We start from the raw sequence: 27,030 nt of genomic DNA, 5'->3' as shown, positions 1-27,030 counted from the left end.
GGATTGCAGTGACCCCGCCCCCCGGGGAGCAGGCAGCAAGGAGCCGAACCGGGACAGTGGGGGGGTTGCCGTCCCCTGGCGTGGCCGCGGAGCCGAGCCTGATGCAGAGCCAGTGGCCGGCACGCTCAGGCGAGGAGATGACACGCCTGCCGCCGGCCCCCCCTGCCCGGTGAGCTGGGGTGCGGGAGGCCGGGGCCCCGGGGCTGAGCAGCCGCCATGGACAAGCTGCCCCCCGCCATGCGCAAACGGCTCTACAGCCTGCCCCAGCCCGGTGGGTCCAAGGTGTCGATCATGGACGAGGAGGGAGACGGCGACAAGGACACCCGCAGGCGGAGCATCCGCCTCAAGCCGTTGCCCGCGGCGGGGTGCACCCGGGGAGATGCCGGCCCGGAGCCGGGCGCCAAGAGCAGCACCAACGGGGACTGCCGGCGCTTCCGCGGCAGCCTGTCCTCGCTGGCCAGCCGGCACCTGCACGACGCGGCCGAGGGCACGCGGCTCATTGGGGGCGAGGGGGAGGCGGCCTCCCCCGGCGAGGAGCGGAGCCCCCCGGGCGGCGGGGAGCCCGGGCCCCCGCCGGCCCCCGCCCCGTCCCCCCCGCCGGAGCCACATGCCCTGCCCGCCTCCGCCTCTATCAAAGTGGAAGGCGGGGCGGGGGGCGACCAGATCACCCCGGACGAGGAGCTGCGGATGGGCCAGGCCGGCTTCATGCAGCGCCAGTTCGGGGCCATGCTCCAGCCGGGGGTCAACAAGTTCTCGCTGAGGATGTTCGGCAGCCAGAAGGCGGTGGAGCGGGAGCAGGAGCGGGTCAAGTCCGCCGGGTTTTGGATCATCCACCCCTACAGCGATTTCAGGTACTGAGACCCCGCCAGCCCAGAGCCCCTCACCACCCAGCCTGCGCGTTGCCTCCCACCAGCCCAGAACCCCCGGCCTGCTGCGCCCCTCCCAGCCCAGAGCCCCCTGCCCGGAGGGAACCTTCCTGATTAGTTTCCCCGTCGCTGGAGCTAAAGGACATAGCTGTTGCTGAGCAGCGCCAACGCAGACCCGCTCTCGCCCTCCGCGGGGTTTATTTGTTTAAGCAAAACTTTACTCCCCCCATCTTATTTTTTACTATATTTTCAAATGTATCATCAACTCCCACCTGCGTTAAGGGCCACTCCACAGTCCGGCGTAACTGGGAACCTGCCCTCCACCTGATGCACAGCTGTGGTTAGTTTGGTGCCTGCCGCTTGCTAAACTGCTCCTGCCTCTCCACTTCTACCCCTAGGGTCTACTTTGTTCAGGTTCTAGCTCCGCTGTTGATCCCTAGATCGTTATTACCCCCCCTCCCCAAGAGCGGAGTGAGGATGTTGCTGCTGCTCCATAGGGCTACTTACTGCAGCACCACTCGCCAGGCATTTGTATGTACAAGGGATAGCGCCATTCATTAAGCAGAATCCTAGTCCTTCAAAAATGGTAAAGACTTTTTTTTGTTGCATGTATAGATCCTGTTTGTGGAAGTAATTGGAATGGAGTTAGTTAACCTGGTTTTGCTACAGAACTGTTCTCACTTTCACTGAAGTGGGAATCTTTCATTGTGGGTTAATGAGAGAATTAACTTGTAAGCAGTAGAGCCAATTTCTTTAATGCTCTCTGTCACAGTATTTGGGTATTTCTGGGTGAACTGATGGCTACTGTACAGGCAAGTGTTCCTCAGTGCAATATGTAAAGTACTGCAGTCAGTAAGGGAGTACTTAATGCAAGCAGTGTCCAAGGTTTATTGCTTTGGCTTTAATTACAGCAGTGGAAGCTCCCCATACATTAAAATGCAGTGGAAGCTCCCCATACAAATACATATCACAAAATGCACACTGCAAATCATCCAGCCCAGCATTATCTCCTAGGATGGTGTCAGGGAGGTGGTTACAGGGGAGGGGGAGTGTTGATTTCTTACCAATACAAAGCCCCTGAAATTATGTTTTAGAGATTTAAAAATCAGTTCACACATTTCAATGGTCCACACCTGCCAGTGATCAGATTAATTGATATTTCTTGAATTAACACACAATAATAGGGTTTTTTTTAATTTGGAAGAACTGCACTGTCAATTAAATCCATGCATTGAAGTGTCCCAAATGCACTGCTGACCCAGCACATAAGGGTTTCCAATAGTCACATCATCATATTTAGTCCTTGTATGCATAATCTCCTTTATGCCTGGATTGAAAAGGGTTTAAAATTACCTCCCATTTGTGATGTCTCACAGACACCATGGACTGTGAGGGATTGGCTTGAAAAACAATAATTGTGTGGCCTTGTCTACAAATCTTTGTCTTATCTGCCTCTGCCTGGATGTAAAACCGAACCAAACCTCTGTGGCCTCTCACGTTATTCTAGTGAACTGTTCTCTTGCATACAGTATCTTAAAGGGTTTGTTTGGTTCTCAGTGCATTAGCCATCTGAGCGGACTCCATCCAAAAGTAGCCTAGCTTGCGCATTTCACTCATACTCTGGATTCATTCTCCCCTTCTTTCTTTAGGGCTAATTTTTCAGCATAGAACCAGACTGTCAAACTCCAGTACAGAGATGTTTGTAATAGTAGCCAATGTGCCTCTCATCCAAGGTGAGATGTTCCTATTTGGCTAGACTTGCTAAATTAGCCAACACTTGCTGCTTAAAATAGAGCAACACATTATGAGGTAAGTTTTTATTTCTGAGGTGCTGCAATGCATGGCCATTCACAGCATCACACACAGGAATAAAACATGCAGGCAAGTTAGACACACCCAGACCAAATGATAAGACCAAGCCTGTAACATGCATATATGTGATTTGTTAGTATTAATTATTAAGTCCTTGCCTGATGTAGCCTTGTGTTTGTGCAGAGGTAATAGCGCTGGCTGGATATTGTCCTCAGGTGCAAGGCACTCTTGGTTTTAAATTCCAGTTAAGATGATCTGCTGCTGTTTTGTGTTCCCTTGTAGCCTTATGCTAGAAGCCTGGCACACAATATATGCTTTCTCCCCACAGGCCATACTGGGCCTGCCACAGATGGGACAGCAGCATTGGTTACACAATGGACATTAGTGAAGGGAATGAAGAGAGGGGGAGATGATTCTGTATTTTATGGCCATTGCCTGTCTTCCCCACACTGTTTTTCCCCCTTTCCCTGCTTCTAGGTCCCTTGAGAATATCCCTATGAAGGTGACTGCCACTGAAAGGAAATGTATAGACTTCTCTGAGAATACTGCCTGTGGCCAGTGTTTGAGCTGAAGGGGGCAAATGGAATTTTCCCCGATTTTGGTGCTGAAGCATTCTTCTTGGGGGAAACTTAGTTCTCCCTTTTATGGATGACAATATTTTTGGCCTCTGAAATGCAGCAGATTGCAACAAATAGTAGGTATTATCAAAGTACTTCCAAGGGCTGGATATCCTTGAGCCAAAGGACTTTACTTCCTCCATTGCAAATTACTCAGTGCAACACTGACTGCTCCTAATCAAAGGCAGATGCAGATTCCATGCTGTTAGGACAGTATAATGGGCCTGATTCTCTGTTGCCCTGTAACTGCATAGTCTCCAAAGTGCTAGGGGAAAATTTTGTAATGACAACAAGGAGTCTGGTGGCAAAAACCCTGGGTTTTTTACCCACGAAAGCTTATGCCCAAACAAATCTGTTAGTCTTTAAGGAGCCACTGGACTCCTCATTGCTTTTATGGATACAGACTAACATGGCTCCCTCTGATATTTTGTAATGACTACACAAAGTCCAGGGCAATGGAGAATCAGGTCCCAGATTGTGTTTCCTGCCTCTCTGCAGTAACCAGTTTAACTGTTGAGAGTAGCTCTTGCACCTGCAAGACAGAGATCTTGGAAAATCATTGCTATTGCATTAGACTGCTGGGGATGTGAACCTGTGGGCTGGATGCCTTGGTATGTCAAGTCACTACTACTGGGCCTGATTCTGCCCTGACTTACATTGATATAATTCTACTTGCTTCACTGGAGGTCCTCCTGATTTATAAGGGCTTGCAGGCAGTTCCTGTTGCAGTGGCACAACAGATGCTTTCATCATAGATTGTCATTAAAGAATCTGTTTTATACCTAATATGGTTAATTCAGTGGCAAATCTATGACCCCTCCAATAGTAAAATGAGTTAATACGGATTAATGCTCCATTGATCCCAGCTTCTAGTCCATTGCAAGAGGAAAAGAAACTGAATGACCTTTATAAAAATCAACTCCAATGCCCTAAGTATGGTGACTAATGAATGGGCTAATTCTAGAAGCACTTAAAAAGTGACTTAACCAATACACTTTCTATTAGAAATTGCTGTTACACTGAGAAGCATACCTATGTATTAATTACCAGAGTTTATTTGCATTCATGGTTGATTGCACATCAGAGCAGATTCAATGTACGTTTCCTAAATCAAGATTTATGTGAAACTTTGAAAGCTTTTTCAGTGGTTAGATAAATAGATTCATAATTTCTAACTTGGAGGAAGCATTGATCCAGTACAATTTGTTTAGGATAAAATAATAGGCAAACAATGATAGATTTTTGTTTGTGTTCGAGTGAAGGATATTGGGGGTATCTGCTCTCTCTGTGGTCAGGAACTGCTTGCAAAGTGGGCGTAGCATGCAGCTGTTTAGAGTGAACTGAGCCACAAATGTCATGTGAAATGTATGAGTATCAGGAACTGTTAAGGAACACAGTTGTTTTCATTCCTGAATATGGGCCCAATCCCCCAGATACTATCACCCATAGTTCTTTCTACTGTGGAATCAATAGAACTGCTCCGAGTAGTGCACACTAAACCTGGTAGTGTTTGCAGGCCTGGGCCAATGAGGGGAGGAGAAACACAAGGCCCATGATTTTTTGAATAGACTTATTGACCTATGAAGGATCCCCTGGGGCACTCGTGGATCTGTGCTTATCCACTAGTGGATCTTTCCCTGCTTATCTTTTTACTCATTGTTTTGCTAAGATGAAAAACCATTTGCAACATGTACAGTGATACCCACTGTCTATGTCAGTTCATCAGGCAGGTATTGTCATCCCTGTTCTGAATCAGCAATGGTATGCTCGTTACCTGCTGTTGTAAAATGGCTCTGAGTGCCACCTCTCTGCATCATTTTCTGCCTGCCCATGTTCTGAGACCGCCCACCATAGTGAACTCTGATCCTGTGAATTGCTTGCTACTCTGAGTGAAATGGAATGGAAGCTGCACATTGTTTCAGTGTCAGAATGCAAATTGAGTGAGATTTCTGTTTAAAGTGAGAGGTAGAAGAAGCTCTGCCTGTTAGTAAAAATGGCAGGTATAGCCCAGTCATAGACACAGGTTAAACACAGGTGATTCAAACACTGGAGTCTCTTTTCTTATTTTCAAACTGATTATGCTTGGGTTAAAACTGGTGCTACATTGCTAATTGTGAAATGGTTTCACTGAGCCCCGTCCTGCCATCCTTACTTAGGCAAAACCTCCCATTGACTTCCATGGGAGTAGTACTCTAGGGTATTTAGTAGGAATGGTTCAGGGTGTCACAGCTTCAGGGAAACTGCGACTGTATTCCATCTCCTCCCTCCCCCCCGCCACCCTATCTAGCCCAGGAGTGTCCAGTCATGTCTCAGATTTCTGCTGTCACTTGTCTCCGGACAGGAACTCTTGACCCACTCTGTTCTGATGGGGGATTTTTAAGGCCACACAGCTCCCTGCCATCCACTGAAATATCCCCAGCAAGCCAGTCTGCTTAAAGGCCAACCCTGTGTGTTGCTTTCTCTCTGAGGATGACACTGTTTTTACCAAAAGGGACAAGTTACCACCCAGTTCTTCCTAAGCAAGCACATTCTTCAGGTAAAAGCATTACAGAGAAAACATATAAAAACAATAAATGGATTTAAACACATACCAGGAGTCACTTATGAGTCTTATGGGGCCCTAGTAATCCAAAGTCTTTCCAACGCTTCTGCAATGGTTCCCCTCCTCCCCCTTGGACAGAAGGCCTTGTTTGCTGGATCAGAAAGCAGGCCCTGCATCAGTTTAAACCTGGCCTTTTTATATCAAAAGCCCTTTCTTTGTCTGTTGGTCTCTGGAAAACCCAGTTGAACCAGTCTATGCACCCCCCACCCCCTCTGAAATGATGCCCCTCTGGAGTTGTTTATAATCTAGCTGATTCACCTGTATCATCCCCTCACTGTTTGTTGTTTGTGGAGGAGCTGTGGTAACAATCCCTGTCCCACAGTGATACATTATACATTTAACGCAGCATGGTACCAGAGATATTGCATGGGGTTGCAACATGTATCACACAAGGCTCTAATCCAAATCTCATTGAAGTAATTGGAAAGGCAGTTCCTGACTTCAGGGTTCCAAGAGAGGAAGCCCAGTCTTGTAGTTGGCTAGTCTAGATTCAAGGGGTCAGAGTTCTATTCCTGCCTCTGACTCTGTGTGTGCCCCTGTCCAAACCACTTAATTTTTCTGTGCCTTAGTTCTCCATCTGTAAAATGGGGATAATAGCTCCCTGCCTTACAGGGTGTTGCGGTGATAAGTGCATTTGTTTATGAGGAATGTCCAGGTACTAGAACAAGCACCATTTAAAGAAAATAATGCCTCTATGGATCAAATGCTGCAGCTTATTACCATAATGACAGGGCAAGATTTGGACCATTACCATAGTGGCTCTCAACCCTTCCAGAGTACTTTACCCCCTTTAAGAGTCTGATTTGTGTTGCATACCTCTGTTTCACCTCACATAAAAACTACTTGCTTACAAAATCAGACCTAAAAATACAGAAGTATTGAAGTAATTGGAAAGGTTTCACTATTATTATACTATGCTATTACTACACTATTACTGAAAAATTGCTTACTTTCTCATTATAATTATAGAATAAATCAACTGGAATGGAATATAAATATTGTACTTACATTTCAGTGTATAGTATATAGAGCAGTATAAACAAGTCATTGTATGAAATTTTAGTTTGTACTGACTTCGCTAGTTGTAAAACTAGGAAAATATCTAGATGAGTTGATGTACCCCCTGGAAGACCTCTGTGTACCCCCAGAGGTACAAGTACCCCTGGTGGAGATCCAATGCCGTAGAATACTTGTGTGATTATGTATATTATACAACAGCAAAACACCAATGTATGTTGAAAGAATGTTACTGAGGCTGCAAAGTCAAGCCTTAAATAGGAAATGCCAGTATTTCAGAGCAGCATTCAGACCATCCTTTCTCTTCCTGCAGTCTCCTGCCTCATTCATCACACATCTTCTAACTTTCCCAACAAATGGGGCAGGGGGTCTTACTGACAACAGTCTCCTTCATTACACAGTCATTCATTCATTCTATTCTATAGCAGGTTGATCCTGTTCACTGAGTGAGTCGGGAGTCATGTGGAAAAAATAGCATATGCTCATGTAATTACCGTGTCATAATGCATATACACAAGGGGGTTGAGTTAAGGTTGTACAGGCAATCTTAATTTCGGCATTTCCTGTCTTTTGAGTGCTTGATTTTGCAACCTTAATAATATTCTTTTAAAATAGTTTTGTGTGTGTCATTTCCTAGTTTTTAAGTTTGCTTTTTAAAAAATACAGAAATTCCGTCATATAGGATAATAGCACACATGCAGATCATCAGTAGAGTTGGTACCTTTAGATCCGCCACACAGACCTCTGCCAATTGAGCTAATAGAGTGACAGAGAGCAGCAGTAGCCAGGGTATCTATGTAGACCAGCACTAAAAGGGTGAGAGAGAGACACTATGGTTTTCACTGCTATTTGGTGACATCAGGGGAATGGTGACACTCGGGAATCTTGAGTTCCATTCTAGCCTGGGGTGTGTGCTCTGATGGGTTCATGCTCTTATGCTCATTTTCCCCAAGCTTCCTCCTCTAACCAGTCCCTGTGTCAGTCCTGTCTCTTTCCTACCCCATCTTAGCCAGTTCCAGTCTCCCCTCCTCAGACTTCTTATCTCAATCTCCTTGCTCAATAAGGCCTAGTCTTATGCCTCTGGGCACCCAGTTTGAGTCTCCCCTGCACTCCCAGTCCCTGCCTGTCTATTCTTAGCCCCCCCCCCCCATCTTTGTTCCCATTTTCCTTGCCCAGTTTCCCTCCCTCTCCTTATCTAATTTATCCCCTTCACCCTGGTCTCCACCATGCCTCCTCTGCTGACGGTCCCCAGGCCACTGGCTCCCAGTACCAATCTCCCTCTGCAGATTCTTCATCCAATCTGTGTCATCATTGTTCCATCCTGGCTCCTTGACTCAGGGCAGCGCTTTAATGTGTGTAGTTCTGGTTTCCCAGTGCTGTAAAAAGCCCACCTCCATGAGGGGAGTAGCTACCCTGGTACTTTACAGTGCTGAAATTTGCAGTGCTCAGGGGGGTGTTTTTTCACACCCCATGAGCGAGAAAGTTGCAGTGCTGTAAAGTGTCAGTGTAGATAAGGCCTTGGTCTCTTTGCCCAGCAAGTCCCAGTCCCCCATACACTCTATGGCTCCTTGTCAGAGCCGTCTCCTCTCCCCGCCCCTCCTTCCTACTTTTCTCAATCCCAATCTCCTTGCCTAGCCAGTCCCAGTCTCCCACTTTCCCATAGCTCTTCATCTCAGTCACCCCTCTTCATCTACTGGTTCTCAGTTTCCCCACCTCCCATTTCCCTTTCCCAATCCCTTAGCCCAAGGAGTGGCAGTCCCCTTTGTTCCCCCCTTCACTGACCTAAAAGTGGAATTCTTTTTATAAAGACCAATTTTTAGATAAACTCTTCTACTTTTTGACTGCTGGATCCAAATAATCTCAGTACATAAACCTTCCAGATTACACATGTCTATAGAAGTAAAATCTTCATCTTGCTAGGATGAAGCAGGTTTTTCTGAGGGGGAGGGAAAGTGTGTTATAAAAGTATTTACTGATGAGCACACAGAAAAATATACATGTAAATATTTTCAGTGTTATAAACAGGTAGGGCTGTGCTGTGCAGGTGTTTTGCATTATACAATAGTCTGTGGTGCAACAAAGTAATATTGCATCAGAAAGCTTTCAGAATACAGAAACCAGAATGCTGTCTTTCTGGAGATCAGCATCATTTTAGTTTGAAACTACTGAAATATGTGTTTGTTTCTTATCAGTGACTCATTAGCTAAGCCACAGAATTCTTCAGACTGCTCTTGGGACCATCATGTTGGAGCGCTCCTCTTTCCCACATCATGCATTTCTCTCTCTCTCTCTCATTTTTAAAGACATGTTAGTGCCAAGGCAGTTACAGGTCAATCAAATCGTTGTTGGTTATAACTGGCACTCTAACAAGCTCTTAAATCATTTAACTTGCAGATTAATGTCACTCATAAATAAAGGTGCCAAATCCTTTTCCTCCTTTGAGAACATCAAAGAACCCATTTCCCTGCATATCTCTTCTCACTGATGAGCGTAAGTGAAAGGTAACTACCCGGGAACTGGCTTGTTGGAATTTGAGATTCAACCCACAATGCTAAATGAATGATGGCTGCACAGAGGGCCTGTGTAACCGTGTTCCAGTCTGGTCCCTTGTGTGATTGTACAGTTGGAAGGGTGCAGCTTTTATACAACTTGAGACTATGGAGAAGATTTTCAAAGGTGGAAAGGGGAGTCAGATGCCCAACTCCCATTGCCTTTCAGTGCCTAACTGCCCTTTGTGCCTGTGAAAATCTCTTTCCTGATCTGTAACATTATCACCTTTAAAAGCAGCAAAGAGTTCTGTGGCACTTTATAGACTAACAGAAGTTTTGGAGCATGAGCTTTCGTGGGTGAATACCCACTTCGTCGGATGCATGACATGCATCCGACGAAGTGGGTATTCACCCATGAAAGCTTGTGCTCCAAAACTTCTGTTAGTCTATAAAGTGCCACAGAACTCTTAGTCTGGATCTGTAAAAGCAGCAAACACGGCTACCCCTCTGATAATTATTACCTTTGTGCCATCTGCCAAGCCCCTCCTGCTACTGGAATATAGCAAGGCTAGTGAGCGTCCGCCAGTAGAGTCAACTCTGCTTTAAGCCATTTTAAGAGATGTTTTATGTATCAACATCTCAGTTCCTCTCTCTAGGCATTCATGCCCATCACCATAGTGTCTAAGCATGTCTCATTCCCATTCTCTATTAAATGGCTCAGCTTGCAAGTCAGAACAAGATTTTCCTAGCTAGTAACATTGAAAGCTCGTTCTAGTGCCTCCAAATCACAGCTGACTTTTCTCTGCCTCGTATACGACAGGCAGTAGGAAATATTCTGGAATCCTCATTTAGGTGGCCAGTTTTGCTGGTGATGCATGCGGCAGAATAGAATGCAGCTTTGCTCTGCACAGATGTATGTGCTCTGCAGTGCTGACAGCACTAAAATGTGGTGGTGTTTTTTTGGTCAGCAGACAAAGCGGTTAGGATGTTGGGAACATTGAGGAGGGAGCAGGTGTGTGCTAGGCAGGGCCGGCTCCAGACCCCAGAGTGCCAAGCACGCGCTTGGAGCGGCGTCCCAGCGGGAGGGCGGCAGGCAGCTCCGGCGGACCTCCCACAGGCATGCCTGCGGAGGGTCCGCTGCTCCCACGGCTCCGGTGGAGCATCCGCAGGCATGCCTGCGGGAGGTCCACCAGAGCCGCGGGGCCAGCGGACCCTCCACAGGCACGTCTGCGGGAGGTCCACTGGAGCCGCTGGACCGGCGACTGCTAGAGTGCCCCCCGCAGCGTGCCGCCGTGCTTGGGGCGGCGGAAATCCTAGAGCCGCCCCTGGTGCTAGGCACTAACGAGGTGCCATTCTAGTGGCCCTTTTCTGACCTTTACCCTAGTTTAATGCTTCATTTCTTTGGAGTCCCTTTACAAATGCAGTATATTTGCCCCATGCAGTATATTCATGTCAAACGTGGCCATCCTGTGCTTAGCATTAGCACCAGAATGTAATACAAGCAGACAGTTGCTCCTGTTAGGACACCGCATGCAGCAATGGAAGGATGTGTTAATAAGAGAGAGGCAGATGATGATGATCCAGAGGGGAATTCCAAGGTCAGCTCAAGGGACCATAAATCTGAGATGATAGGCTCACAACCAAGCCCCCCAGTGAGGCACATGAGTTAATCTCATTTGTGGTGCGTCTTCTAAACATGCTAACTATTGATGTAAATCTTTGCCACTTTGGAGGGACAGGTTGCCTGTGTTTATGCATCTATTGTTAAGGAGTTTAGAAGCAGGAGAGTTACTGCAGGTTGCCAACTGACTCTGGGCAGTGAAAGGTGCAAGAGCTTCCCCTCTCTTTCATAGCTGTGGGTCTGGTTTCTGAGTAGCAGCCGTGTTAGTCTGTATCCGCAAAAAGAACAGGAGTACTTGTGGCACCTTAGAGACTAACAAATTTATTTCAGCGTGAGCTTTCGTGAGCTACAGCTCACTTCTTCGGATGCATAGAATGGAACACGCAGACAGGAGATATTTATACATACAGAGAACATGAAAAGGTGGAAGTATGCATACCAACAGGAAGAGTCTAATCAATTGAGATGAGCTATCATCAGCAGGAGAAAAAAAAAACTTTTGAAGTGATAATAGAAGGTGTGAGGAGAACTTAACATAGGGAAATAGATTCAATTAGTGTAATGACCCAACCATTCTCAGTCTCTGTTTAAGCCTAACTTAATTGTATCTAATTTGCATATTAATTTGAGTTCCGCAGTCTCTCTTTGGAGTCTGTTTTTGAAGGTTTTTTTGATGCAAAATTGTCACCTTCAAGTCTGTCACTGAGTGGTTAGAGAGATTGAAGTGTTCTTCCACTGGTTTTTGAATGTTATGATTCCTGATGTCAGATTTGTGTCCATTTATTCTTTTGCGTAGAGACTGTCCGGTTTGGCCAATGCACATGGCAGAGGGGCATTGCTGGCACATGATGGCATATATCACATTGGTAGATGTGCAGGTGAACAAGCCCCTGATGGCGTGGCTGATGTGGTTAGGTCCTATGATGGTGTCACTTGAATAGATATGTGGACAGAGCTGGCATTGGGCTTTGTTGCAAGGATAGGTTCCTGGGTTAGTGTTTATGTTGTATGGTGTGTGGTTGCTGGTGAGTATTTGCTTCAGGTTGGGAGGCTGTCTATAAGTGAGGACTGGCCTGTCTCCCAAGATCTGTGAGAGTGAGGGCTTTACTGGCAATGAGTACCTCCCATTCCTTGCTCTGCGTACCTTATAGCTCTCCTTTCCCTTACTCAGAGCTGCTCTTACGTTGCTGTAATTTGACAGACATTTAGGTCCCCTGCACATTTGGGGGATGGGAAACCTGGTGAAGTATTTATAGATTTGTTGGGGGAGAAAGAAATCTCTTGCACCGTTATCAGTGCTCCAGAGCTTGTGAAGGAGATAACAGCTGCATTCTGAAGACTTGGGGACTCCAAATTAATAAGTCTCTTACTTCCACCCATCACATCACACATGATTTTATAGCCAGGCACTCGCTCCCCACAGCACTAGTATCATTGTTGCCCAGCACAATGTCTTGTCTGCAAAGAAACAGAGTGCAGTGATGGCAAGGGGTGGGTGGGCAGGGTGTTTGAAGCCCCTATTTGTCCACTGGCTCATTCTGAGAATTCAATCCCCTCTGTTATGTTAGTGAAGAGATTGCAAGGAAGGTGCTGAACCCTGGGGGTGCAGGATGAGAGAATGCAGGAGCTGATAATGGAGGTATTAGAGCTCTGCAAAGAAGCAGATGTTGCATTAGACACAGAAGCAGAACAGAGGTGACACTTGGCAGGCAGTGTCAGGATTTGGACTGGCTCTCCCAACAGTCAGAATGATAACAGGGTCGATACTGACAGCTGGCTCCATGCTGCCTCTTTGCACAGAGAAAACTCTTCACTAAGTACTGATTCCCAAGGCTTGATTTCCCCCACCCCTTTGCTTATACCACTTTTTCCAGTGTTGTAACTCCACTGACTTTAACACCAGTGTAAATCACTAATGAGGACAGAGTCGGGTACCTTCCATCAACAGTCTTTAATGAGCTGTAGAGAGAGGAAGGGCTCAGTATAGACTGTGGCCATATTCTGTTCTCACTTACACTAGTACAAACCTGGAGTAACCCCATCAAAGTCAACGTGTGTGTCCCAGTGGAACTGAAGGATCAGTAGTCTCTGGAGAGGAAGCATTGTCTACCTGTCAAAGTGCAATGTTGGGAGGTGGGAGATCTGGGTTCTATACTTGACTCTGGGCATGGCTACACTGAAAACTTCAAAGTGCTCCCGTGGGAATGCTCCTGCAGCAGCACTTTGAAGTGCGAGTGTGGTCACGTGAGAGCGCTGGGAGAGAGCTCTCCCAGCGCTCCTGGTAATCCACCTCCATGAGGGGATTAGCTCTGAGCGCAGCTGTCCCAGCGCTCAGAGCCTGTCTACACTAGCACTTTAAAGTGTTCAGACTTGCTGCGCTCAGGGGGGTGATTTTTCACCCCCCTGAGCCAGCAAGTTAGAGCGCTATAAAATATAAGTGTAGACAAGCCCTCTGTCACACATTCATTGTCACCTAGAGCAAGTCACTCTTTCTCCAGCTGTATAACATGGCTAATAATACTCAGTGACCAAGTGAGTGGTTGTGAGGCTTAACCTTTTGTAAAGCTCTTTACTACCCTCAGATGGAAGGTGCTAAAGAAGGACAAAGTAGTGTTACCTGCTCTGGGATCCATTGTTACATAGTGTATGTGTGATCTACAGCAGTCCAAGGGTTTACAGGGCAATCTTGGAGGAATTTCTGTCTTCTGTCTTTGAAGATGTGGGATACACTCCATAGCCTGTTAATGTCACAGGCCTGAATGGATCTCCACACTGCTGGCTGATTTCTAGAGAACTGGTTCCTTTGTCCTTACCTTAATGAGACAAATTTGACCAGCACACAGGGCCGCCCAGAAGGGGGGGCAAGTGGGGAAATTTGCCCCAAGCCCATGGCCCCAGAGGGGCCCCCACGAGATTTTTTCGGGGCCTCTGGCGCGGGGTCCTTCACTTGCTCCAGGGGCCCCGGAAAACTCTTGCCGGGCCCGGGCCCCCAGAGCTTCCGCTCCGGGTCTTTGGCAGCAATTCGGCGGCGGGGGGCCCCAGACCCCCTGAATCCTCTGGGCAGCCCTGCCAGCACCAAACCTGAAAAACTGATAACTTCTATGATAACTTCTAACTTCAGATAACAGGAATAACTTTTATGATTCTACATTGTTTGGCATGTTTTTAAAGCTAGATTAGACAATCAGTAAATGTGTCATAGGGACTAATCCTGCATTGGCAGGGAGAGCGACTAGAGAAATTCTCTCTCTTCAGTGATCTAGTGCAGCACCTTGGGAAGGATTGGGGATGCTTCCAAAAGAAAATAACGTTGTGCCTTTCCCTTGTGCACGATGCACACCACAACATGGGACACCCTCTGCTTTTGGAATCGCAGCCTCTTGGTTACAGTAAATGTGACTCGATGGAAGGCCCAGCCCCAGGGTTATGTGATCTGGCCTTTTTTGGGATGTGGCAGGCTTGGAAAACATCACCTGGTATAATCTCCTGTGGAACAACCTTTTGAATGATCTGTTGTGACACTGGGCTTTCAGCTCAAACGTGAATGTGCTTCAGATAAAGTCAGTCCTGATTAAGTTCAGGTTAGAAAGTAGCTGAGGTGCTTGTTCCATGCTTGAGAGCTGGAACAAGGCAGCTTGAACAAATAACACATGCTTGAAGAAAAATCCAAGTATGGGCGTGGCTATAGGCTGAACATTGACTGTGTGTTTGAAAAGGTCTGGTCCTTAGCATTCAGAAGGCCCTATGCAAAGTAATTTGCGGGGGTCCATCTAGTTCTTTCATTATGAACACCCCCTGCCACATCTCTCTGTACCCTTGATATCCCTCCTCTTATGCCTGTCTGTCACCCACCACTTGGATGGGGTGAATTCCTCCTTGTTACTGTCCACGAGGCTTCTGTGACCACCCATCCCACTGCATTGAACAGGAGGGGCAGCCTTTCAAGCAGAGGAGGTTAAGCTGGCTCTGTTGTCTGCTGGTACCACAGTAATGGCACTGGCAGGTTTGTGTATGGTGTGGGTTACTGAGTATTTGAACAGGGATCTGGAAACCTCTGCCACAAGCGGAGCCGTGCAGTGAAATTTGCACTGCAGGCAGGAGAGGATTTGCCTTGACATCATCTGTCCTGAGATCCTGTCCTTGACGTCGTATGACCTGACTGTCAGCAGACCTGTGCGCACATCCAGCATCTTCAGCTTTGTAGAATTAAGGTTTAGCTTCAACATAAGCTAATGCAAGCTGTGCCCACCCCACATAGCTGGCTGCTGTATGGTTTTGTGTCTGTCTAAGCATTCCGGCATGTGGGCGGATGTGTTATGTGTGTGAATGACTCTGCTTTGGAAATTAATACGTAAAATCGGGGGTGCAGCTAATAATAATACACTGCCTCGTGAGTGATGGGGATGTGAGAAGCACAAAGCAGAGCTGAGCATGTCAGGCTCCTGTACTGGGAACAACATTTCTGTTATCAGAGCATGGTGGTTCTCAACCCCATCTCCACATAGTAGTAGCTCGGATGTCCAGCCAGTGCCTGTCTCCTCCCACAGTCAGTGGGCATGCTAGAGATTGCAGTGGAGCTTCTCCAAAACCCAGTCTCTCAACCCCAAGAATAGCTCAAGCTGTACTGCAGGTTAGAGTGCATGTAAGTGAATGGGAAATGGGCAGTAGAGGTCAGGTGCCTGGTTCATTATTAAGGAGTGAAGGAGACATATAATCTCTATCAATGAACACAAAAATTTCAGAGAGTTTGAGAAAAGTCATCTGTGCCTCCAGACTTCTGGAAAGTGACCTGCACAGGCTCCGACCTTGGCAGCCTTTACAAGGGTATTGTTTTCCTAAAGATGAGTGTTCTTAAACAATTTCTCCAGTGTAACTGGCAGAAATCTACATTCCCAAGTAATATCAGGTCAGCAGTTCTTCTTTCTTTGTCTCCTGGATGAGACATGCCAAGGCATGCTGGGTAAGAGTGGCGTGAAATGTTCCCTAATCATTCATTCAAATTCTCTTTGACTAGGGTTAGGGGTGGTCTTTCTGCATTCATTCATGAGGGTCCTGGTGAAGTAGGTTTCAGAGTGGTAGCCGTGTTAATCTGTATCAGCAAAAAGAACGAGGAGTACTTGTGGCACCTTAGAGACTAACAAATTTATTTGAGCATAAGCTTTCATGGGCTAAAACCCACTTCATCAGATGCATACAGTGGAAAATATCTTCCTACTGTATTTTCCACTGCATACATCTGATGAAGTGGCTGTTAGTCCACGAAAACTTATGCTCAAATAAATTTGTTAGTCTCTAAGGTGCCAAAAGTACTCCTTGTTCTTTCTAGTGAATTAGTTCACTGGTGGGAATGTTCACTAAAAGAGTGAATGTTAAATGAATATTTGTGGAAATCTGTTGTTGTTGTTCTTCACACCTGAAATTTGATTTGAAGGGTTGTGATCCAATCATGGAACACTACCATACCATGTGACTTATATGGCTAATCAAAATGGTTTGATTCTTGAATTTCAAATCTTAAATCCTCACGGCTGAGCAATAGAGCGTGTACGAGTGAGAATTCTTCACAAACCTAGTCGCAGCAAGCTGAGAGAGTAATTTGCTCCTGAACAGTTTGTGGAAAAAGTGAAAGGCACCATTAATCAGATAAACTATTTTGGTTTGCATTATTCGTCCAACTTTAGAACACAGATATACAGGCCATCCCTGATTATTTAAGATCCACAGCAGTTTTTGAAAGAGTTGGTCTGTTAGCCAAATTCCAACTGGAATAACTCCACTACAGCTTCAATAGCGTACAGTATTTCTGTTCACATCCTGCCCTGAAATGTTCTGTGGGGGTTGCTGTGCATTGCTTAACAGCTATTGCATTTCATCCCAGAGTCAGCTTCACTCCAGTGCTGGGTGAAATTACTCCAGTACACGTAGTTTGCACTGTGCTCTGGGATCCTCACTGATATACAAAGGGAAGATGTCATTTCTTTCTAACTATTTTTATTTGAATAGATGTATGGCACCAAATTCCTTGGTGTAATGCCACTGAAGTCGGGGACATTACACCAGAAATGTATTTCACCCATTGTGTTTGTCTGGTGCTGATCTTTCTAGTTTAGATATTGTGTAACTTTAGCGCCCTTGTGGCCAAGATGGAGTCTGCTCTGCAGGCAGCTCTGGCCAAGAGAAGGCACGCGCAGGAATGCAGCAGGAAAAATCCCTTCCACCGCAGGGGCACCTGTTCCAAACCCCCCAGAGTGAACACACCCACCCACAGAAAAAGTACAATGGATATAACAAAGGGAGGTATTTATTTACAGAGGGATGAGAGGAGAAAAACAACAAGGGGAAATATAGGGGGAGCAGTAAAACAAGGCTGCATCCAAGCCAAGGCCCCAGTGGTAGCACAGTCTGGAGGGGCAGACACTGAGCAATGTGTCTGCACACAGAGTTCAGGAGTCCTGAGCAAAGTTCCAGTCCAGTGGTGAGTCTTGGGTGCTCCTGGACGTCTTCAGCGCCAGTGAACTTTCCCCCAACAAACCCCTCCGGTGCCCTCTTCTGCCGCTCTCTGCAAAGCCGCACAGAGCGACCACCTCCCCACTTAACTAGCTACAGCCTCCCTCCTTGTTCCCAATGCAGAGTCACTAGCCCCAGCACTCTCAGCCCCACGCAGCTCTGGGCAACTGGGTCCAGCTCTGACTTGTCCTTCTCGGCTGATTCCTCCCTGGCACAGTGCTGCTCCTCGCTCCTGTCCTGGGCTGTCCCCGATCAGCTGCCCTGTCCTTCCCAGGCTTCAGGCAGGTTCTCTCTGCTTCCTTTGCAAGGGCCTGCGGGCTGCTGCCTCTCTCTCCCTCCAAGCTCCAGAGCCACCCCCTGGAGTTTCCCTCCTTTTTTCCTCACTCTCCCTCTCCACCCTAGGAAAAAGATTTAAAGGGGCCATGCTCTCTAAACCCCAAAGGGGTTACACTTGCTTAGGCATCTATCACTGCTATATCTAGAGCGATGCCCGAGTCCTGCTTTTGCTGTGCCATAGTGATATATACATGCTCTTGTTAATGTTTGTTACTTGTGGAATCTGACTTCAAGATTCCAGAGCAATTTCATAGAGGTTAAGGCCAGAAAGGAACATTAGATCATCCAGACTGACCACCAGCATAACACAGGCTATACATTTTCATCCACTTACCCCTATGTTGAGCCCAATGACTCTAGCTGGATGAAAGTCCTCAGGTGACTAATTTACTGTGTGCCACAGGCAGAGAAGAGGAGAGACTGAGGTGCCATCAACACCCATGGCCCCTACAGTGACAGAGAATTGATTAGGTAAGACATGCCAAGATGATCCCAGCAAGTGAACTGCACTCTATGTTGTGGAGGACGGTGAAAAACCCCCAGGGTCCTGACCTCACTAGGATGGGGACTTTTAGGGGGCATGGAGTTTTCTCCCCTTATCCCATGAAGAGTCTCTGGTATGAATCAGTGCTGTCTGTGGTGGATTGGATCCTGAACCCAAGAGTTAATTGTCTAAGCAGGTTGAGAGGGTGCTGGGGAAGTTTTCCTGCACAAGCCTGAGAGGAAGGGAGCTAATCCACTCCCTGTTCTTCTAGGCTTCCTGGGAAGAACCGTCCCCTTGTTTCTGAGCACAGAGTAAAGGTTCCATCTACTGGTGGCTCAGCTGCTAAGAGTTGGGATTTGGTTTGGATGCCGAACTATCAGAACCTTTTTGTCCCGATGGTCCTCTCGCTGACTTCATAAGCTTCAGGGGAGGGTCTCCTGATTTATTAAGAAATTAAGAAAAACAGTAAAAGAACTAAAAAAGAGCCACCGTGGCTTAACAACCATGTAAAAGAAGCAGTGAGAGAGGAAAAAGACTTCCTTTAAAAAGTGGAAGTCAAATCCTAGTGAGGCAAATAGAAAGGAGCACAAACACTGCCAACTTAAATGCAAGAGTGTAATAAGAAAAGCCAAAGAGGAGTTTGAAGAACGGCTAGCCAAAAACTCCAAAGGTAATAACAAAATGTTTTTTAAGTACATCAGAAGCAGGAAGTCTGCTAAACAACCAGTGGGGCCCCTTGATGATCAAAATTCAAAAGGAGCGCTTAAAGACGATAAAGTCATTGCGGAGAAACTAAATGGATTCTTTGCTTCAGTCTTCACGGCTGAGGATGTTAGGGAGATTCCCAAACCTGAGCTGGCTTTTGTAGGTGACAAATCTGAGGAACTGTCACAGATTGAAGTGTCACTAGAGGAGGTTTTGGAATTAATTGATAAACTCAACATTAACAAGTCACCGGGACCAGATGGCATTCACCCAAGAGTTCTGAAAGAACTCAAATGTGAAGTTGCAGAACTATTAACTAAGGTTTGTAACCTGTCCTTTAAATCGGCTTCGGTACCCAATGACTGGAGGTTAGCTAATGTAACGCCAATATTTAAAAACGGCTCTAGGGGTGATCCCGGCAATTAAGTCTAACGTCGGTACCGGGCAAATTAGTTGAAACAATAAAATTGTCAGACACATAGAAAAACATAAACTCTTGAGCAATAGTCAACATGGTTTCTGTAAAGGGAAATCGTGTCTTACTAATCTATTAGAGTTCTTTGAAGGGGTCAACAAACATGTGGACAAGGGGGATCCGGTGGACATAGTGTACTTAGATTTCCAGAAAGCCTTTGACAAGGTCCCTCACCAAAGGCTCTTACGTAAATTAAGCTGTCATGGGATAAAAGGAAAGGTCCTTTCATGGATTGAGAACTGGTTAAAGGACAGGGAACAAAGGGTAGGAATTAATGGTAAATTCTCAGAATGGAGAGGGGTAACTAGTGGTGTTCCCCAAGGGTCAGTCCTAGGACCAATCCTATTCAATTTATTCATAAATGATCTGGAGAAAGGGGTAAACAGTGAGGTGGCAAAGTTTGCAGATGATACTAAACTACTCAAGATAGTTAAGACCAAAGCAGATTGTGAAGAACTTCAAAAAGATCTCACAAAACTAAGTGATTGGGCAACAAAATGGCAAATGAAATTTAATGTGGATAAATGTAAAGTAATGCACATAGGAAAAAATAACCCCAACTATACATACAACATGATGGGGGCTAATTTAGCTACAACGAGTCAGGAAAAAGATCTTGGAGTTATCGTGGATAGTTCTCTGAAGATGTCCACGCAGTGTGCAGAGGCGGTCAAAAAAGCAAACGGGATGTTAGGAATCATTAAAAAGGGGATAGAGAATAAGACTGAGAATATATTATTGCCCTTATATAAATCCATGGTACGCCCACATCTCGAATACTGTGTACAGATGTGGTCTCCTCACCTCAAAAAAGATATTCTAGCACTAGAAAAGGTTCAGAAAAGAGCAACTAAAATGATTAGGGGTTTAGAGAGGGTCCCATATGAGGAAAGATTAAAGAGGCTAGGACTCTTCAGTTTGGAAAAGAGAAGACTAAGGGGGGACATGATAGAGGTATATAACATCATGAGTGATGTTGAGAAAGTGGATAAGGAAAAGTTATTTACTTATTCCCATAATACAAGAACTAGGGGTCACCAAATGAATTTAATAGGCAGCAGGTTTAAAACAAATAAAAGGAAGTTCTTCTTCACGCAGCGCACAGTCAACTTGTGGAACTCCTTACCTGAGGAGGTTGTGAAGGCTAGGACTATAACAATGTTTAAAAGGGGACTGGATAAATTCATGGTGGCTAAGTCCATACATGGCTATTAGCCAGGATGGGTAAGAATGGTGTCCCTAGCCTCTGTTCGTCAGAGGATGGAGATGGATAGCAGGAGAGAGATCACTTGATCATTGCCTGTTAGGTTCACTCCCTCAGGAGCACCTGGCATTGGCCACTGTCGGTAGACAGATACTGGGCTAGATGGACCTTTGGTCTGACCCGGTACGGCCTTTCTTATGTTCTTATGTTATGCCAGCATGAGAGGAGAAGGTTTGCAAAAATGGGCTGTCTCCTCAACTTGGCCTAAATAGCTATCAGAGGATCTATCTGCCTATATCCTCACAACTCCTCCTGAGAAGCAGGGCAATTATCCTTATTTTACAGATTTGGAAACTGAAGCATAGAGAGAAGGTGTGATTTCCTAGGGTTATAGAAGAAGCCTAGAGGAGCAGATAATAGAACCTGGGTATCCCAGGTCAGGGGCCAAATCACTGGACCATCCTTCCTCTCATAATCCTCTCTGAGCACTTCAGCATACCAGCGAGTGCAAGTCATTTGGACTGAGTTGTGCCAGGGTTAGCCAAGGTGGACACAATTAGGTAAAAAGGGATCGGGTCCTAGATCCTGCCTCCTACCAGAGCTTTCTTAAGTGCAGTGAGTAGAACAATAAAAAATTAAAAGTGATATCCTGGAAATCACTTAATCAAGTCAAGGGAAGCAGTTAGGTTTTTTAACTTCTCCCATTGAAATCACTGGGAGTGGGGATTGGTCCCCACGTGTGTAGAATTAAAAACTACCAAACGTTTTAGACAGTGAAGTATTTAAGGATCCAGCTCCTCCTTTGCTTCCCTGAGTTCAGGGATCTGTGCTTTTTTTAGCTGCCATCACAGCTATTTAAAACAGGGCAGGGACTGGACATTGACAGCAAACGGAAAAACCTGTTTAATGATATTTTCTCTTAAAATATAAATGTGTTTGAAACTTTAAAGTCTGGGGAAATCTCTTGTGGTCATAATTTTCAAGACTGCACATGGGTTTTTTTGTTATTGATTTGAGGCCATAAACATGACTGGATAGGTTGTGTCTAGCCTTTAGCAAAATATCTTTGTTCTCCTCCTGCTCCCTTTTGGCCTCCCTGTGCATTGGTCAGGCACAGTCCTGGTACTTGCCCAAGGACTGGATAACAGAAAAGAGGGTTAATTGCGCCAGCGCCTGGCCCAGAGCAGGATTAGACAGAATGCTGCTGCCTGTTGCAGGGTGAGATGGGCATGTCCAGCCCATGCTTCTGGAGCCATTGGACCTGCCCCTGAGAGCAGTTGCTGGTATGCAGCCCCCACCTACGTGTCTTAGGCAGTGGCTTAGTCACAGTCTTGCTCTTTTCTTTTGTTTTCAAAATACTTTGCGTGTCACTGAGTACAGTTGGGTTATTTGAGGGGTGCACAGTTCCCAGTGACTAATTCCGAACAGGTATTGGGAAATTTAATAAATTTAATAAACCTTTAATAAACGTGTATGTGGTGTTTGCGATGGGATTGGAGTCTTAAAGGAGGAAAGCAAGACAAACAGTTCATGTCTCAATAACAAAATATAGATGTCAATTCTGTTCAATTAGTAATTGTAGTTCAGTTCATTAATATAGATACCTGTGTGTTTGAATTACTTATGACTGATGGTGGAATAATCATGGTCGATGTACATCAAAAATCTTTAGAGAGATTGTTTGTTTTTAATAAAAAGCCAGTTAAAATCTGGTGATGAGCCCAAAGGATAGGCATGTATTTAGTTCTTCGTAGTTTGGAATGCACTTCAGCTGTTTTGGATCCTGTTAACCTTATGGGTCAAGATTTTGAAAAGTGGCTAGTGATTGTGGATGTCTCAGTTTTGGGGAGCCTTAAAAGGGCCTGACTCTCATAGGGTGGGTGCTCTCAGCACTTTGTGATCATCAGGCCACTTTAAAGTTTCTCAAGTCGGGAACCCAAAGTTACTAGTCATTTTTCAAAACCTTGGCTTTGGCAATGAATACCTTGGAGAGCATTAAGAGGAGAGGCTGCTAGATTTGTTTTAAACAGCTGGTAGAATCTTCCGTTGTAACTCTGATGTAAGAATTTGTCTGTCTGTGAGTCTAGTCACTTACATAGCCTCCTTCACCATTCTACTTGAGCACCTTCCAAATGTTTACGGATTTACCTTTGTTATACTCATATTAGGTAGAGAAGTAGTAGTATTCCTATTTTACACATGGGGTACTTATAGGAGAGATTTCATGACTTGCTAGAGGTCACACAGAGACTCTGTGGCATAATCAGGAAATGAACCCAAGTTTCCTGAGTCCCAGACTACTGGCTTGATCACCAGTTTGTCCTACCATTCTCCTGGGATGTCCTTTTTGTTTTAGATGGAAAACAGGCAAAAATCTGTAATGAAGAAACTGGGATGCCTCAATCTGAATATATTTCAGAACTTGTTTCTGGCAAGTTGATCATTTAAAAAAATATATTTACTTCTAATTGCTGAGCTGAATTCTTAATTAATTCTATGTTTCCAAGAAGAATTAATCAAAGGAATGGTTTGTGACCGAGTATTACTCCCACAGGAGCCAATGGCAATGCTCTCACTGTCTTAAATAGTGTGACATCAGGCCCTCAAAGACCAACCCTTATTTAGAAGCAGTATCTATGTAAGTTCCTATAATGGTAGCCAGAGGCTACGTTGATGGGTATCTATGCTAGAAGTACTCCAGTATTCTACAGTAATAGTCCAGGAGGCTGCAGTCATATTACAGCAAGGTGCAGTGTTTTGCAACATTACTGTAACACTTCTCAAAAACAAGGGGACCCTGCATTATTCGTTGGGTTGTGCAAACTCCCATTGACCTGACTGGGCAGGGAAGGAAAGATCAGTGTTGGGCAATGATTATTCTATCTCAAAGAGGGTGGCTACTCACATGAGATGTTGGATGGTCTGTATCGCTGATGTTGTATTTAAGCCCACTCCCTGGCAAATCTCTCGAGATGGGCCCAAAGGGAGTGGTGGGATCACAGCACTGCTGAGGTTTGGATTGGAGCATTGCTGCCTGGCTCTTCTCTAACGTGTTTTATTTAATAAAATACTTTCCAGGTTTTAGCCTGTGATGTCCCAGGGCCCAATGTCTGCAATATTAATACACAGTAGGCCAGTTAGGCAGCAGGAAACTTGATAGCAGTTCAAAGAATAGACTCTTCCTGCTGCTTCTGCAGAGCTCTTTTTATGGCATTATAAGATGCCATGAATTGCCATGGGGAGGTGCTGGTTTCTTAATCCTGCTCCTCCCATCCAAAACTCCTGCTGCCCTTGAGCCTCCCTCTACTTTCTATCTAAAGCAGGAACACTTGCTGTGGAGGAGTCAGGGAAATGGAGGGGCTCACAGAGACCTGCAAAGGGTTGGGAGACCCAGAGGCTCCTTGCAGATGGAACTGCCCCATGTGGGGCCTGGTCGTTCCATCAGGGTAGGGAGGGCTGGGGTAAGATGCCTCCCTGTGATGGAACAGTGTGTAAGGGCGACCTCTTGGAGTTTCCAGTTCCCTGTGTGGTGAAGTGCAAGCGGGAGACAACAGAGCCTAAGTGAAGGAAGTGAGGTGGTTATGTGAACATTGCTCTGTCTTCCAGTGAGTGCTGGAACACTGACTAGAAGGCAGTAGACCTTTGTTCTGTGCTCAGTTCTGCTGCTGCCTTGCTGGGTGGGACCTGAAGCAAATGACTTACTCTGTGTGCCTCAGTACCCTCATCTGCAAAATGTGGGTAGCCCCCTTTTGCAAAAGGCTTTGATATCATTGGATGCAACCTCTCTCCGAGCCAGGTATTATAATGGAATTAAATGTGTTTGGTGTGAAGAGGGGGTAGAAGATGCATGTAAATAAGTATAGCCCTAGCACAATCTTTCTCTGCTGAGACCTAAAACAATTGGGGCTTTTTTCTTAATTGCTGCATTTAAAAAGTGACTCATTCTTTTGACTCTGAGCTTGTGGATACCTGACTAGTCCAGAGATCTCAGCAGCCTTTGTCTTCTCCAGCATGCAAGGAACTCCTGTCCAGTCTGTTACTCAGTGCAAGCAAGGCGCTGGCATAAAAGTTGGGGAATTTTCTGGCCTTAGAACTGAAACCTCACATAATCCCTGGATTGCTTTTCCCTTCCCCTCTCACCCCACCCCCATCACTGCCGAGGTGGCTCCAGGCTGGGCTATGTGATGAAGCCTGTCTGAAAGAGTCATAGACTTTAAGGCAAGAAGGGACCATTGTGATCATCTATTCTGTCCTCCTGAGTCATCCACCTACTCCTGTAGTAGGCCTGTAGCCTCTGGCTGAGGTACTGAAGTCCTCAAATCATGGTTTAAAAACTTCAATTTACAGATATGCTTCCATTTACTCTAGTTCAAACAAGGAAGTGACCTGTGCTCCACACTTCAGAGGCAGCTTTAGCTCTCCTGATCTAGGATGAGTTATCCTGTAGGGATGGTGGTCCGTGTCCTTGGCTGGTGTGATTTGGCATTGCTGTGTTGGCTTCAGGGAACTGTGCTGATTGGTTGTAGCTGAGGATTTGGCCTGGTGTTCTTGGGGGTGGGGGAACTGCCATTTAGGGTCAAATTATTCCTTCCTGCTGGAAAAGGAGGGGAACAAACTGTTTGTTGCCTCCTCTGACTCCTCCCATCACAGGGCTGGTGGTTTGGTCTTTGTAGGGAGGAACGGGAGACATGGCTTGGAAATCCCATGGAGTCCTAAGCTCCATGCACTCAGATCCCAGGCCATTCAACAGTGCTACACTGGCTTCCCCTTCACCTCTAGCTCTTGGAGCTCGGCTGTTGTTGGCTGCCTGAATTCTACCCACTCCAAGTGGGCTGGGGAATAGAAGATGGGAGTCAAAGCTGCTCCAAGCTGCATTAATGCCAGAAGCAATTTCTACTGGGAAAGGCACTAAGACACAGAGCATGTTGCAAGGAGTATCTCTTTCCCCTTGGCTCCTCTCATTCCCAGCTGATCCATTAGAGCAGGGGTCAAGGGTCCACTGTAGGCTTGGAAGGCGGGGTGGGGTGAAGAACTAGTTTATAGCTGAGACTCTCCTCCTTTCCTTTTGTGACTCTTTAGCTCCCGCCTCTTGCAGTGGGGGAGGAATTTCTGGCCATTAGGGCAAACTAGGGGTCACCAAATGAAATTAATAGGCAGCAGATTTAAAACAAAAGAAGGATTTCTTCATACAACACACAGTCAATCTATGGAACTCTTTGCCAGAGGATGTTGTGAAGGCCAAGACTATAACAGGGTTCAAAAAAAGAACTAGATAAGTGCATGGAGGATAGGTCCATCAATGGCTATTAGCCAGGATGGGTTGGGATGGTGTCCCTAGCCCAGGGGTGGGCAAACTTTTTGGCCCAAGGGCCGCATTGGGGTTGCAAAACAGTATGGAGGGCCAGGTAGGGAAGACTGTGCCCCCTCCCAAACAGCCTACCCCCCACCCCTTATCCACCCCCTCCCACTTCCTGCCCCCTGACTGCCCCCCTAAGAACCTCCAAACCCATCCAACCCCTCTGCTCCTTGTCCCCAACCGACCCCCCTCCATCCACTCCCCCCACCCCTGACCACCCCTTCCAGGACCCCCTGCCCCTGACCGCCCCCTTCCAGGACCCTACCCCTTATCTATCTTCCCCCCCCCAGCCCCTTTCGGAATGTGGCCCCGCAAACATGGGTGGAGGACTCAACAGGAGCAGGGGCAGCCGCACAGCCAGAGAGAAGCGGCGGTTTCCCCTTCAAAGGGCCGCTTCTCTCTGGCCGGCTGCGTGGCCTCCCAGTGCTCCCTCTGAGTCCTCCGCCTGCGTTCCCTGCGCTCCCGCCATCTGCACCGCCCGCCTGCATATGATTTCAGTGCAGCCAGTGTTGAGTTGCCCGAGTGCCCGGCCCTGGGTCCCCCTGTTGTTGGGGGGCCTTTGCCAGGGCACCCTGTGTTCACTTGTAAATCTGCCCCTGCACCGCGCCGCCCAGCCCCAGAGCCAGCCAGGATGCCGCGCTGCCAGCACAGCAAGCTGAGGCTGCGGGGGAGGAAGGACAGCTGGGGAGGGGCCAGGGCCAGCTGGGAGCTCAGGGGCTGGGCAGGATGGCCCCGCAGGCCAGATGTGGCTCGCGGTCCGTAATTTGCCCACCTCTGCCCTATCCACACCCCCGCCCTCTGACCACCACCCCGAACTCCTCTGCCCTCTATCCAACCCCCCCGTCCCCTGCCCCCTTACCACACTGCCTGGAGCACCGCTGGCTGGCGGCGCTACAGCCACGCAGCCGCCGCCACCGTGTAGCACAGAGACTGGGTCAG

General features: G+C 46.7%; 1 protein-coding gene across 7 annotated transcripts in view; it reads left to right on the top strand.

Annotated features, from left to right (window-relative positions):
* The first annotated feature begins 216 nt into the window (after nt 1-216).
* Nucleotides 217-27,030, top strand: part of HCN4 (hyperpolarization activated cyclic nucleotide gated potassium channel 4) — a 166,116-nt gene continuing 139,302 nt past the window's right edge. For 2 of the 7 annotated variants that reach the window (XM_039493361.1, XM_039493367.1), the window contains exon 1: nt 217-851. In XM_039493361.1, coding sequence (XP_039349295.1) covers nt 217-851 — 635 coding nt within the window. The other 5 variants (XM_039493364.1, XM_039493366.1, XM_039493363.1 and 2 more) reach the window with 5 other exon arrangements.

The sequence above is a fragment of the Mauremys reevesii genome, linkage group 10 (assembly GCF_016161935.1).
Source record: "Mauremys reevesii isolate NIE-2019 linkage group 10, ASM1616193v1, whole genome shotgun sequence".
In the NCBI taxonomy this organism is placed as follows: Eukaryota; Metazoa; Chordata; order Testudines; family Geoemydidae; genus Mauremys; species Mauremys reevesii.
This window is presented reverse-complemented; position numbering and strand designations above follow the sequence as displayed.